General features: G+C 44.1%; 1 protein-coding gene across 1 annotated transcript; it reads left to right on the forward strand.

Annotated features, from left to right (window-relative positions):
• The first annotated feature begins 9,706 nt into the window (after window positions 1-9,706).
• Window positions 9,707-11,584, forward strand: C16H2orf78 (chromosome 16 C2orf78 homolog). Its single transcript, XM_054728537.1, has one exon. The coding sequence runs from the start codon at window positions 9,707-9,709 to the stop codon at window positions 11,582-11,584; it is 1,878 nt and encodes a 625-aa protein (XP_054584512.1).
• Window positions 11,585-12,365: the final 781 nt, after the last annotated feature.

The following is a 12,365-nucleotide window of genomic DNA, read 5'->3' on the forward strand; positions in this document are numbered from 1 at the left end:
ACAAGCTTGAGATGGGAACAGGGCACAAATTTGGTTATGTGACACAAGAAACTCCAGACCTAGGCACCATAGGGTTTCCAAAAAGTATGAGACCTAGCAAAGAGTAGGCCTTTGGATGGGAGTGGATCCAACATGAGGTGAAAGAATACATTAATAGGTATGTAGTACACTGGAATGGGAAATATAGGAGCAAAGGATATTTGGAGCACTCAACAGCTAAGTAGTTGACACTATAAAATCTAGCAGTATCTGATAGGGCCCCAAGTACCATGAAGGGGTTTGAGGGATTCTAGTCTTTATTTAAATTAAAAGTGAGAGTAACAAAGCATCCAGGTGCAGATGGGTTGCTTATATTTCATCAAGACACATCCTAATTATCCCAATGGGTACAAGATGCAGGAAGTGGGTCAAGACAATACCCTATCTACAAAAAGAATTTAGGTCAGGGTAGAGGTTGATGCTAAGTTTCAGAGTGTTGAAATAAAGTTCTTTCGGTTCCTCCTCCTACATTTAAGATTTTTTTTTAGAGTTAAAGGATGCGGAGCCCAAAAGCTAAAGTTAAATGGCTAGGACTATGGAGAGAAAATAGTTATAGAGGTTTGGATCCAGGAATGGCCTAATTAAGGATTTGTCTAGATAGAATTGAATGTTGGAACTGAGTATTTAACATGTAAGCACTGATCTGCTACCATAATTTATCTTACCACACTTTCCCCAATCTTACACCATCCATCCTAACCTGCAGTAGCTATTGATTCTTTTGATTTCCATGGGAAAACAGAAAAATTTTAAAAACAGACTGGTCTGGCTTGCAGATATTACATATACTTTTAGCCTCATGTTACATACTATTATCATGGAAGTTGGCGATCTGAGGTATGAAGCTTATAGAAAAAACCTTGAAAAAAATTATGTTTCAGCCATATGTCTACCCTACAACAACCCCTCAGTGTATTTTTCTCAGTTAAGCATCATCCCCCATCTTTGAAAAAAACTCAAATCTGATAAAAGAAAAAGTAGGCTTATAAATACGTCTCTTTGGAGACCCCATCTATGAGGTATCTTCTTTGGGTTTTGGCATCTTGTATCACACACTTTCTACTCACTGACATAAAAAAGCTCCCAAGTAGATTGGTCTAGGCACCCTTAAAACCTTACCATCAAGAAAACAGAGGGCAAGGTGGGGCAAAAGTAGGCTTATACTTGTGAGTACACGAGAGATTATTCTTTATTATCCACTAATTATTGTATTATTTTTCATATAAACAACTGTACACTTACTTTTGCCCCACCCTGTATAAGTCATTAGCAGCTCAGCACTAACTCACTGTCACAAGAGTGGTTAGTGGGAAAAGCACTAACCAGGGGCAGAGAACAAGGGCACGCCAGGCCAAGTCGGGCTGAGTGCACACATCTGTTCCTTATGCTCAGGGGCACAGTATAACTCACCACAATGCCCTTTTCACACACTCCATGTGGACAAAACCAGAGCTTGATACAGAGCATAAAAACAATCCATACTTTATAAATATACCAATGAATAAGTGACAAAAACAAAAATATATTTAGGATTATTCTCTCTAGTGGACAGAACTCTTGTTCTGTATACTTCCACATTGCCTGATCCCTATTCTCCATGCATGTTCTGTCTTTCTCTAACTATTCTCCTCTCAATTTCTGTCTGGCCTTGCACCCACCCAAGCATGGCAGACAGAGAATCCTAGAGGCCCAAAATTCTACAGCGGCTGTTTGCAAGGGGGAGGAGACTCCAGTAACTGCCACACTGGATAGATACACTTTATGTGAGAAGGAAAGGGGAAAATATCGTGAATGCCTCTCATGTATAGAAGAGCAGGACGGCAGGAAGCCTATGTAGCCCAAGGAACCAGAGGGAGCACATTATGGGCAGAAGAACTGCAACCAAAGGCTAGAAGAGCAAAGGTTTGCAGTCAGCTGACTCCTAGCTCTTTGATATTTGCTTCTAATGGGCAGAGTCCATTTTGGGACGCATCAGACACTGAAAAGAAGACGCCTGCTGCTGCTGGAAGTTGACAGGAAGTAACATCCGGGAGTGTAAGAATGCAAGAACAAAGCTTGTCTAGAAACACTGCCTACAATGAAGAAGAAGAAGAAGAAAGGGAGAGAAGAGAGATGCAAGTCCAACCTGGCCTGGCCCAGCCCAGCCCAGCCCAAGGAAGGTAGGATTCAAGAAGAAACTAAAAGAGAAGAGCCTTGGACCACATCATTCTCCACAACAAGCACTCAACAAACTTCAATTTACTCTTTAACCAAGTTGCAATCAAGCTTTTAATCTCTTCTTTGCTCTCCAAAAGCTGCAGTAAGTTCACAAATCAGATAGACTGATGATTTCAGAACCATAATTGTGAAACCTAAATGTCCACTTCCATTATCTCTTAGGATATTAATAATACATGTAATTATAAATACACTAGAGGCCCGGTACATGGATTTGTGCACATTGAAAAAAATTAGAAGAAATATTTTAGAGGCCAGAGGGACTGTGGGAGGTTGGCTTCAGGGCATGTCCAGTCCCAATCGGCTGGACACCAGCAGCAAGCTAACCTACTGGTCAGAGCGTCTGCCCCCTGGTGGTCAGTGCACATCATAGCAACTGGCCGAACGGACACTTAGCATATTAGGCTTTTATTATATAGGATGTTATAAAATGTACTATAGAGAATATAAGTAACTACTAGCTAATTAAATTAATGAGTGTATATAATAAGCAGATTATTTCCCTAACGTAAGAGCCTGGGGAAAGTGAGAATATCACATTTTTCTTGTCAACTAGCACATCTATCCCAGAACTCAGCCATTTAGGGGTTGGTTTAGCTCCCCTACTGCTCCCTCCATCCAATCTTGTCTCCTTGTTGGGAATATGACCTCTCTATTGGCTCTCACATCCATTTAAACTGCCTGCTTTGTGACATCATTCTCCCACCAAACCTACCACCACCTGGTAGAATTTTGGGTTTCCATGGAGTGTCAGTAAACAAATTTGAAAGATCACAACTGACCAGTGACCAGTGTGACCAGTAACCTTCGTACTGGACACAAGCGTTCTTTGACTTCAGCCACTCAGACATCCTCATCACTTGCATCTACAGTTAATATTTCCTCCTCTTCTCTGACCATGTCAGGTAAGGAAAGAAACTTCTAAAAGTTTCTAATTAGATATTTTTGCCCCTAAATTTAGCAGTAGACTCAAAATAGCATAAAGAAAGGAAGTATATTTCTCTCCCTCTCCCTTCCTCTCTGAAATCAATTAAAAAAAAATATATATATATGAAAGGAAGTATTGATCTAGAAATCCTGAGACCTAATTTCACTTTTGATTTTGACACTTACTAGCTATGTGACTTTGGACAAGTCATTGACTCTCTCACAAAATCTGTTCTTTCATCTGTTACATTAGGATTTCAGATTGGTTATCCTCTCTATTCCCTTTCTTTTCTAATGCTGAATCTTAAAGACACCGATATAGAAAATGAAATCAAGACTTCTGGAATGTGTTTCAATAGAAAAACAGAGAAAACATATATCTCTGTATATCTGTATATATCTATATAGATATGGAGATAGATAGATAGATAGATAGATAGATAGATAGATAGATAGATAGATAGATAGATAGATATGATGTCTCTAGTATTATGGTCTCTCACCACTAATGTTTCAACTTTAGTATTTTCAGTTGAGTGCTGTTTAAAAAGTAATATTCACCTGTTTTTGGAGTTTTCTATGCAAACTAGGTGAAAAGAGAAAATAGGGAGAGAAGATGAAGAGTACTAGGCTATAGTGAGGAAGCATTTAAATGTAAGAAAGTTTAGGATTGTTTTCATCAGCACAGGCCAACAGGAACCAAGGTGGGGCGGGGGGAGGCGCATAAGCATGAAGGAGGGGTAACTATAAGAATGAAGTAGGAGAGCATGAGCAAAAAAGGGTAGTTTTACAATGGAATGCTTAAGGGAACCAAGGATTTTAAATTAAAGCAGAGAGTGTAGGGTGAAATCTGCTCAAAGTAGGGCAAAATAAAGTTGATTTTAGTCAGTGCTTACATTAATAGACTAGGAAGGAAAGTAAGGCCAGAATAAGGTATCAGTAGGCAAAGCAGTTTATCAGAAAAGTCATATTCTGTTGTCTGTGTTTTTCTATTGCCTCTCTGAACACAGATGGCACATGACAAGTCTTGAGTATCAACATTTAAAAAATATAGTTTAGGAATGATGCTTCCTATAAATAAGAGACTAATAAAGGTGATTATCCAGAGAGCTGGAGGACAATAGAATATTCAGTGTTTCACTTTATTCTTATTTTTAATCATAATATTATGCAGATATTTTGTCTATTAAAAATAAAATTAAGACATTTTAAAAATGATACATCCTAACTTTAATCAAAAAGTCTAATTCCTTTATGTGATAAGTATGTCCCAAGTCAAAGATGTTTTTCATCTTTACAGTTATTTACTTCCTAACAGCACACTGGGAATTAGCCATCATCTCTATTTAGATCTTAGGTACCTAAGAAGAAAAAGAAAAAGTCAAGTCCCACATTTCCAATTTCACATTTATCCAAAACCAATTTTGTGGAGTCTCTTGGAGATTCATACAGTAAATATTTTTAAACTACAGGTCTGGTGCACAAATTTGTGCACAGGTGGGGTCTGGCTGGCCTGCCCCAATGGAGGTCATCAGGCTGGGCCAGCAGTGGGGAGGAGACGTGGGAAGTTGCGGGGAGCCAATTGGGGCCCTGATCAGGATGGTTGGCTGCTGCAGTGTGCATCATAGCGACCATTCCGTTCATTCTGTTGTTCCGGTCGCTTGGCTTTTATATATATATAGATTGGATTCCATCAATTATGGTTTTTAAGGCTTTGGGTACACACTTTCCTGCATGTTGATGATTATAATCTAAGTTTTAAGATAAATATATATACTTTCAAAATGCTTATTATGTGATTATATTAATTGAAACGTACGTTTCTACTAGATTTAATACTTGTTACTTGCTGGGTAATGCTCAGAAAAACATGAATGAGCACAATAATAGAATTCCTTTATATTTATACTAGAGACCCGGTGCATGAATTTGTGCACCAGTGGGGTCCCTCTGCCTGACCTGTGGGATTGGGCCGAAACCCGCTCTCTGACATCCCCCAAGGGGTCCCAGATTGAGAGAGGGCACAGGCCAGGCTGAGGGACCCCACAATTGGGGCTGGGGAGGGACATGGGAGATTGGCCAGCCAGGGAGAGACCCCAGGAGGGCTCCAGGGCATGTCCGGCCTGTCTCGCTCAGTCCTGATCTACCGGACCCCAGCAGAAAGATAACCTACCAGTCAGAGCATCTGCCCCCTGGTGGTCAGTGCACATCATAGCATCTGGTCAACCGGCCTTAGCATATTAGCATATTGTGCTTTGATTGGTTGAATGGCCGACTGGATGACTGGACACTTAGCATATTGGGCTTTTATTATATAGGATTGCTCTCTGCTTTATACCAGTTTTTTAAAAAATATGCATTTTATTGATTTTTTTTTTACACAGAGGAAGTAAGAGGAATAGTGAGTTAGAAACATAGATGAGAGAGAAACATCGATCAGTTGCCTCCTGAACACCCCCCACTGGGGATGTGCCCACAACCAAGGTACATGCCCTTGACTGGAATCGAACCTGGGACCTTTCAGTTTGCAGGCCAATGCTCTATCCACTGAGCCAAACTGGTTAGGGCTTTATACCAGTTTTTAATGATTTGTCTACATATATTAAGGCTATCTAAAACATCCACATTTATTGCATTTTATTACTTGTTATGAAATTTTTAGTGATATATCTTCTCTGACCACATGCAATCGTTAGGAATTAATGCAAAATCACCATCTATTGTGGGCTGTTTTTTGGTTAATAGTATTCACGAAAATAGAATAGGCAATATTCACTTGAACAATATTGCATACAGAAAACAGAACTTCATTTATTAGTAAACTAGGGGCCCAGTGCCCGAAATTCATGCACTGGGCGGGGGGGTCCCCTCAGCCCAGCCTGCCCCCTCTCACATACTGGGAGCCCTCAGGGGATGTCCTACTGACCGCTCCCATGGGGAGCGGGCCTAAGCAGCAGTCTGGCCTCCCTTTGTGGGAGACAACCGGGCTGATCAGGGAAAGGCACCAGCCCCATCACCCTGCTGCTGCAGCCACTGCCAGTCACCGCAGCCACCAAGGTGTTTTCATCAACATGGACTCCGGTCCAACTTTCTTTAGGCATTTTCAAGATGTGTCTTTCATATGATATGACTTTTCTCTTTTCTTTTCTTTTCTTTTCTTTCTCCTTTTCTCTCTCTCTCTCTCTCTCTCTCTCTCTTTCCTCACCTGCGGATATATTTCCATTGATTTTAGAGAATGTGGAAGAGAAAGGGAAAGACAGAGAGAAACATCAAAGTAACAGGAACACTTTGGTTGCTTCCTGCATGAGCCCTGACCTGGGCCCCAGCCAGGGAGGAGGCTGCAACTTAGGTACATGCCCTTGATCAGAATCTAACCCGGACCCTGCGGTTGGCAAACCTAGGCATTATCCACTGAGCCAAACTGCCTAGGGCAGGATATGACATTTCTTAGCCCTCCAGCAGCGGACCTTTGTTTTTTTCCCCAGGAGTGTGGTGGAAAAGCCCTAGATCACCTTTTTGGATTCTTATACCCAAGTTACTAAGAATATTACCAGTGGCATACAGGGAGCTTAGCCAATGAGCGGTCAGAAAAGGTGTTTTATCTGTAGTTCACACCTATCTCCTCCGATCTCCGGCTCCACCCCTGCCAAGGCCTAAAGCCTCTGGCCAAGGCTCGGGCCCTGGGCAGGGGACCCCCAGCTGGCTCTGATTGCCCGGCTCCGCCCCCGGCCAAGGCCAGCAAGGGCAGGCGGAGAGCTTGGCTTCCTCCATTGCCAGGGAAACCCAAGCCTCCCTCCTGCTCTCTGTGGCCACAGACATCTTTTTTTCTTTAAATTTCTTTATTGATTAAGGTGTCACATATTTATCCTCATCCCCCCATTCCCATCCCACCCCCCTCCCCACGCATGCCCCAACCCCCTGTTGAACTTAACCGTTGGATAGGCTCATATGCATGCACACAAGTCCTTTGGTTGAACTCTCCCCCTCCCCCACCCTCCCCTATCCTCCCTCTGAGGCCCGATAGTCCGATCGATGCCTCCTTGTTTCTGGTTCTGTTCTTGTTCCTCAGTCTATGTTGTTCATCATTTCCCCTAGATGAGCGAGATCATATGTCACTAGATATATACTTATAAGAACTGAATGTGAGACGAGCAATAATAGTTATGCTGACAGGCAAATGAATCAGTCTGTAGTGAGTTTCTTTCTGGACCAACAGTTCTTTTGAGACCCAATTTCAATGTCCACCAGTTCCTTATGTGTACATGTCAGCACTGACCCCTCAGCTCTGGATGGTGGACAAATGGTGGTAATGGAGGTCCGACTCCCTCTGGTTTGGTCTCGGCCAGACCCAGGGGCACGGCTTCACCCGGACTAAGGGACACGTGGCCTCACCCATACCCAAGGGGCGCGTGGCCTCACCCGGGCCCGGGACCCAGCCTCACCCGGATGGATCCAGGGGCACACGGCCTCACCCAGACCCAGGATCCGGCTTCACCCGGACCCAGGGGCGCAAGGCCTCACCCGGACCCAGGGGCACATGGCCTCACCCGGGCCCAGGGACCCAGCCTCATCCGGGTCCAGGGGCGCGTGGCCTCACCCAGATCCAGGGATGCGGGCCACAGACATCTTGGTTGGGTTTATTTGCATATTCACTCCTGATTGGCTTGTGGGTGTAGCGGAGGTATGGTCGACTTGCATATTAATCTTTTATTAGATAGGCTTTTTATGCTTCCTACCTGCCCCAGTTTTCATTTATGTCCATATATATTTTTAGTTCTGTGATATGTTGTTCAACATTTTTCATTGTCTTTCCAGAACTTATATCTGGTTCTCTCTCTATATATAATATAACATTTACTCATATATGAATTATTACTGTTATTATTATAATGACTTCATACACGAGTAGCCGAAAGCTCAGAGAATTTTAATGTTTTTCTGTTATAAAGCACTTCCTGATAAACTCACTTTCAGATAGCCATTTTGAGGTAGGATCAGAAACCAGATATGAAGAGGGTAAGAATGACACTTCAAATTTATCAACTGCACTGAGCTACATGTGAGTAGTATGTGAACTTGGAGGCAACATGAGGCACTGAAGATTACAGTGGCAATAGCTGTCCTGCCTTCCATGGACAAAAACCCCCTCATCTATATTAGAAGCAATACTGCTCCCAGTTTGTGGCAGTGTAATGCTCAGAGCAGAGCTCTGGCAATGGAGTCAGGATGCTTAGGTTATGTAACAAGGCAATAATGCTAACACAAAGAGAGAACTTGAACAAGTCTATGTGAGCCTTAGTTCACACTCATAAAATGAGAATGCTAGAACACAGGTTCCCTAAAGAATCCTGGTTCTAAAATGCTTCAGTTCTAGGAAAGAGCACACAAATCAATACTAGTGCAGGCTCAAGGGAAAGACAGGCCAGGGAGTGACTGCCTCTGCTCTAGAGAATGTGTGAGCCACACCGCTTGGGTCTCCTGCACATTTTTGCCCACGTTGGGAGCACAGGCAGTGAATACAGAAGCGTAGCAAACTGTTGCAGCACTCACACCCAGCAGGAGCTGTTGGATTGTTCTAAAATATATTTTTATTGATTTCATAAATCAACCTGAAATGGTCATGGTACTAAAGGAGGTCCAGCCCACAAATGTGATACCTCCGGCCTCCACCTCTGCAATCTACTACTCTGTGCCTGCTCAACCCATCACAGAGACAAGTTTTCAAAGCGAGTTCAAACAGCAAGAAGAGGAATAGGGTCACCATTAAAAACTCGGGTCAATCTGCACCTGGGAAGTGGTGAGTCCACAGACAGGTAGACTTTAAGTCCTGACTTTGTAACTGCCACCCTCAGTCATTGCTCCCCATTTTCAGACTCCATGGGAACACCTCATAGAGATGGGAAGGTAGACACTGGATTGGCCATGTATGCTATGAGAACACAAGAGCATACAAAGGGGTCCCACACTGTTCACTCCCCTGCCTGACTAGTCTCCCTCTACGACCACAGTTTCATGGACTCTCTTGATTTATTGCTTCAGTCTCTTTAAAAGGAATTTCAGAACTCTTGCTGTGATAGTGCTAGTTTAACTTTCCCTCACTCCTTAATTCATGCCAGGTTTTAAGACCTTGTGTTCCATGACCTTGTCCAAAGCAAGCAGGCTAAAAATTGGCCCTTGCTTATTTATTTAATCGGGAAGAACTCCATTTCCTCCCCTACTCGGTTGTGTGAAGTGTTATTTTCTCAGGAAAGGGGAGAGAATTAAAAGGACTCCACATGCAGAATGCTAGCTTTGTAAAATATTTTAAATCATTTACTTTTTATTTGACTTATCACAACCCTGTCAAACATACAGAATACCATGGAACAATGACATCAAATGATCCCCAGTGAGAACTAGAACAGTTGCCTCCTGGCTCCTAGCACAGGGCGCTTCCATGGTCCTTAAGAAGAGCTGGAAGGAATGCCGTTCCCATTGTTGGAAGGGGCATGATTGCTGCATTGGTGGTGACAGGGGGGCACCCATGGCTGGTGCACAGGGACTGACTGGCTTCTCCTTGATTTCGTTTGTAGTGATGGAGACTTCCCTGGGGATGAATACGTCCCTTGGATTGCAACCTCTAAGCCAAACATTTTGTCTCCCACAAACTCCAGAATTCCCCAAGTCTTGTAGTGGCAGCAATATCCAGATGCTTGACAGTAACCCACCACCTGAGCTTGGGGACATGTCAATGGCAGCTCCAGTCCAGAGTCCTAGTATTTACCTGGCACTGCCTCCAGCTCCAAGCCAGGAACAGAAAGAGAATAGGAATCTGGATGCTTACCAGATCCCCACAGAAAACCAAGATCCTCCACTGCTCCCTTTAGAAATCCAAGACATTCCCCAGCTCCTGGCGTGCATTGATCCCCTTGGCCAGGAGCAGCAGCCTGGTTGTGAAAACGCTGGTCTGGGAAAGAACAGCCTGAGTCTTAAGGACCAGGGGACACTTGAAAATGGGACTGAATCCAATGATGGCTTTGCAGACATCGCTACACTGGTGGAGGATATACACCTTCCACTGATCTTAAATTCCTTGGATGAACTTGATCAAGCCAAAGGTCCCAAGGTGATCAAAACCAAAGATGCCAGAGCCATCAATTTGAATGAGGTGCAGAAACAGTCAAGTGTCATCAATGCTCGCTCTGATCAAGCCAGGAAGAACAAACATAAAGCCTCTGAGCTGATCAGTGGTGAGCCCATGGTCAAAATGCAGCCTGGGAGCCCAGACTGCGTGTTCGTGGGAGAAGTGGCTGTTTCCAAAGCTGCAGCCAGTGACAGGGCTCCTGAAAACAGGGCCAAGAATTCTAACAAACCTCAGAAAGCTGCCCCCAGCAGGACCAGCAAAACAAAGAACCATGGGCAAGAAAAGACCAAAAGAACAAAAGAAAACCACTCCAGGAAAACTGAAGAGAGTAAGCAGTCAGGGAACAATGTCAAGGCAGAGGAGAAGCCAAACATTCCAAAGATGAAGCGGAAGAAAAACCAACCTGAGCTGACCCAAGAGACCTTCAAAAAGCCCCGAAGCTCCCTAGGGATGCATATGCTGGAGTCTGTGCAGGTTTTTCATGCCCTGGGGAAGAAGAGTGATAAGAAAACTGAACTCTCTTCCTCCCGGGCCCTGGGAATCTCAAGCAACCCCAAAGGCCCCCAGCCATCCCTAGCTATCAAACAATGGCTGGATACCCCTTGTGAGGGCAAAGGTCCTGAGAAAACTCAAGTCAAACGCCAGAAACCAGATGGCAGTGCTGAAAAAGAGTGTTCATCTCCATCTGAATACGAGCTGCCACCACCTGGGAAGGTCAAGTTGGTACCTTTGATTTTTCCAACTTTGGACAAGCCTCAAGCTCGACCTGTTCCTCGCAGGCCATTGTCTCTGGTATCACGTCGGCCTGCTGGGGCTAACCCAGCCCACCCTGCTTCTAAGTCAGCTCAGCCTGCTGCAGCCAATTCATCGAAGCCAACTTCTGCATCTATGACAGGTCCTTCCAGACCAGCTCTGCCAATTTCAACCAATCCTGATCAGCTTGGTTCTAATGCAGCTCAACATGCTGCAGTCAATTCATCCCAGCCAACTGCAGCATCTATGATAGGTCCTGCCAGACCAGCTCAGCCAACTTCAACCAACCCTGCCAGGCCTGGTTTTATGTCAGCTCAACTTACTGCAGTCAATGCATTCCAGCCAACTCCTGCATCTTTGACAGGTCCTGCCAGACCAGCTCTGCCAATTTCAACCAACGCAGCCAGACCAGGTTGGACCAACCCCACCCGGCCTAGTGTCCCACAGTGTGATGCTTCTAGGCCTGTTCCCTACAAAACATCAACTCGCACTTCTTTCCAAGTGGATCCAGTCGCACTGCTGTGAAGAAGCCCTGGACTCCGCCAAAAACTCAAAACCAGTATCTACTGCAGGATTCTGCCTGTCAACGAATTCCATGGAGGAATCCCAATGTTTCTGGGCCAGTAATGTCAACACCCATCAGAAACGAACAGAGGCCAGAGCGGGAGGCCAAGAAGAGGAAGGCTCAACCAGAGTGGGAGAATATGCTGCCAAATGCTCTTTGGGAAGTGGTCTTTCCTTGAGAGGGAAAAAGAAATGGAAATGTCTTACTACTGCGGCTGTGCAACAGATGAGATGCCAGGAGTGTTTATGCCTACAGCTTTCCCATAGTAAATATAAATTTCTGTATTCGGATGTATTTTAAATCTTAATAAAATTGAATAAGTAAATAGAATTAGAAGATGTGTAATAAAGAAGCCCTTTGAGTTTTGAGATGTGGTTTTCCTTGGTGGAGGTGAGGACCAAAAACTGCATGAGAATTGGTAGTTGGATGGGTAAATGAGGGACAAGGGTAAGAACTGAGGAAAAAGGGGGAATTTTGTCTATGGCCACAAAGACTAAAGGGGAGAGATGTTATGGGTTTATAAAAAGAAGCAGGAAAGGGGAAAATGGCAGAAGATGCAGGGTCTGAGGTTAGGGTTAAAAGGGTAAAATCTGAATAGAGTTGAAGATGGCAGAAAATGACTCTAGGTTGACCAGGAGAAATGTAAAAAGTCTCTCCTGGAGGCTGGCCTTATGTCTCATGACCACCAGATAAGTATTTTAGAAAACAGATACTGGGCACATTTCCAAAAGGTTTGGGTTG

Source organism: Eptesicus fuscus, chromosome 16 (genome assembly GCF_027574615.1).
Source record: "Eptesicus fuscus isolate TK198812 chromosome 16, DD_ASM_mEF_20220401, whole genome shotgun sequence".
Lineage (NCBI taxonomy): Eukaryota > Metazoa > Chordata > Mammalia > Chiroptera > Vespertilionidae > Eptesicus > Eptesicus fuscus.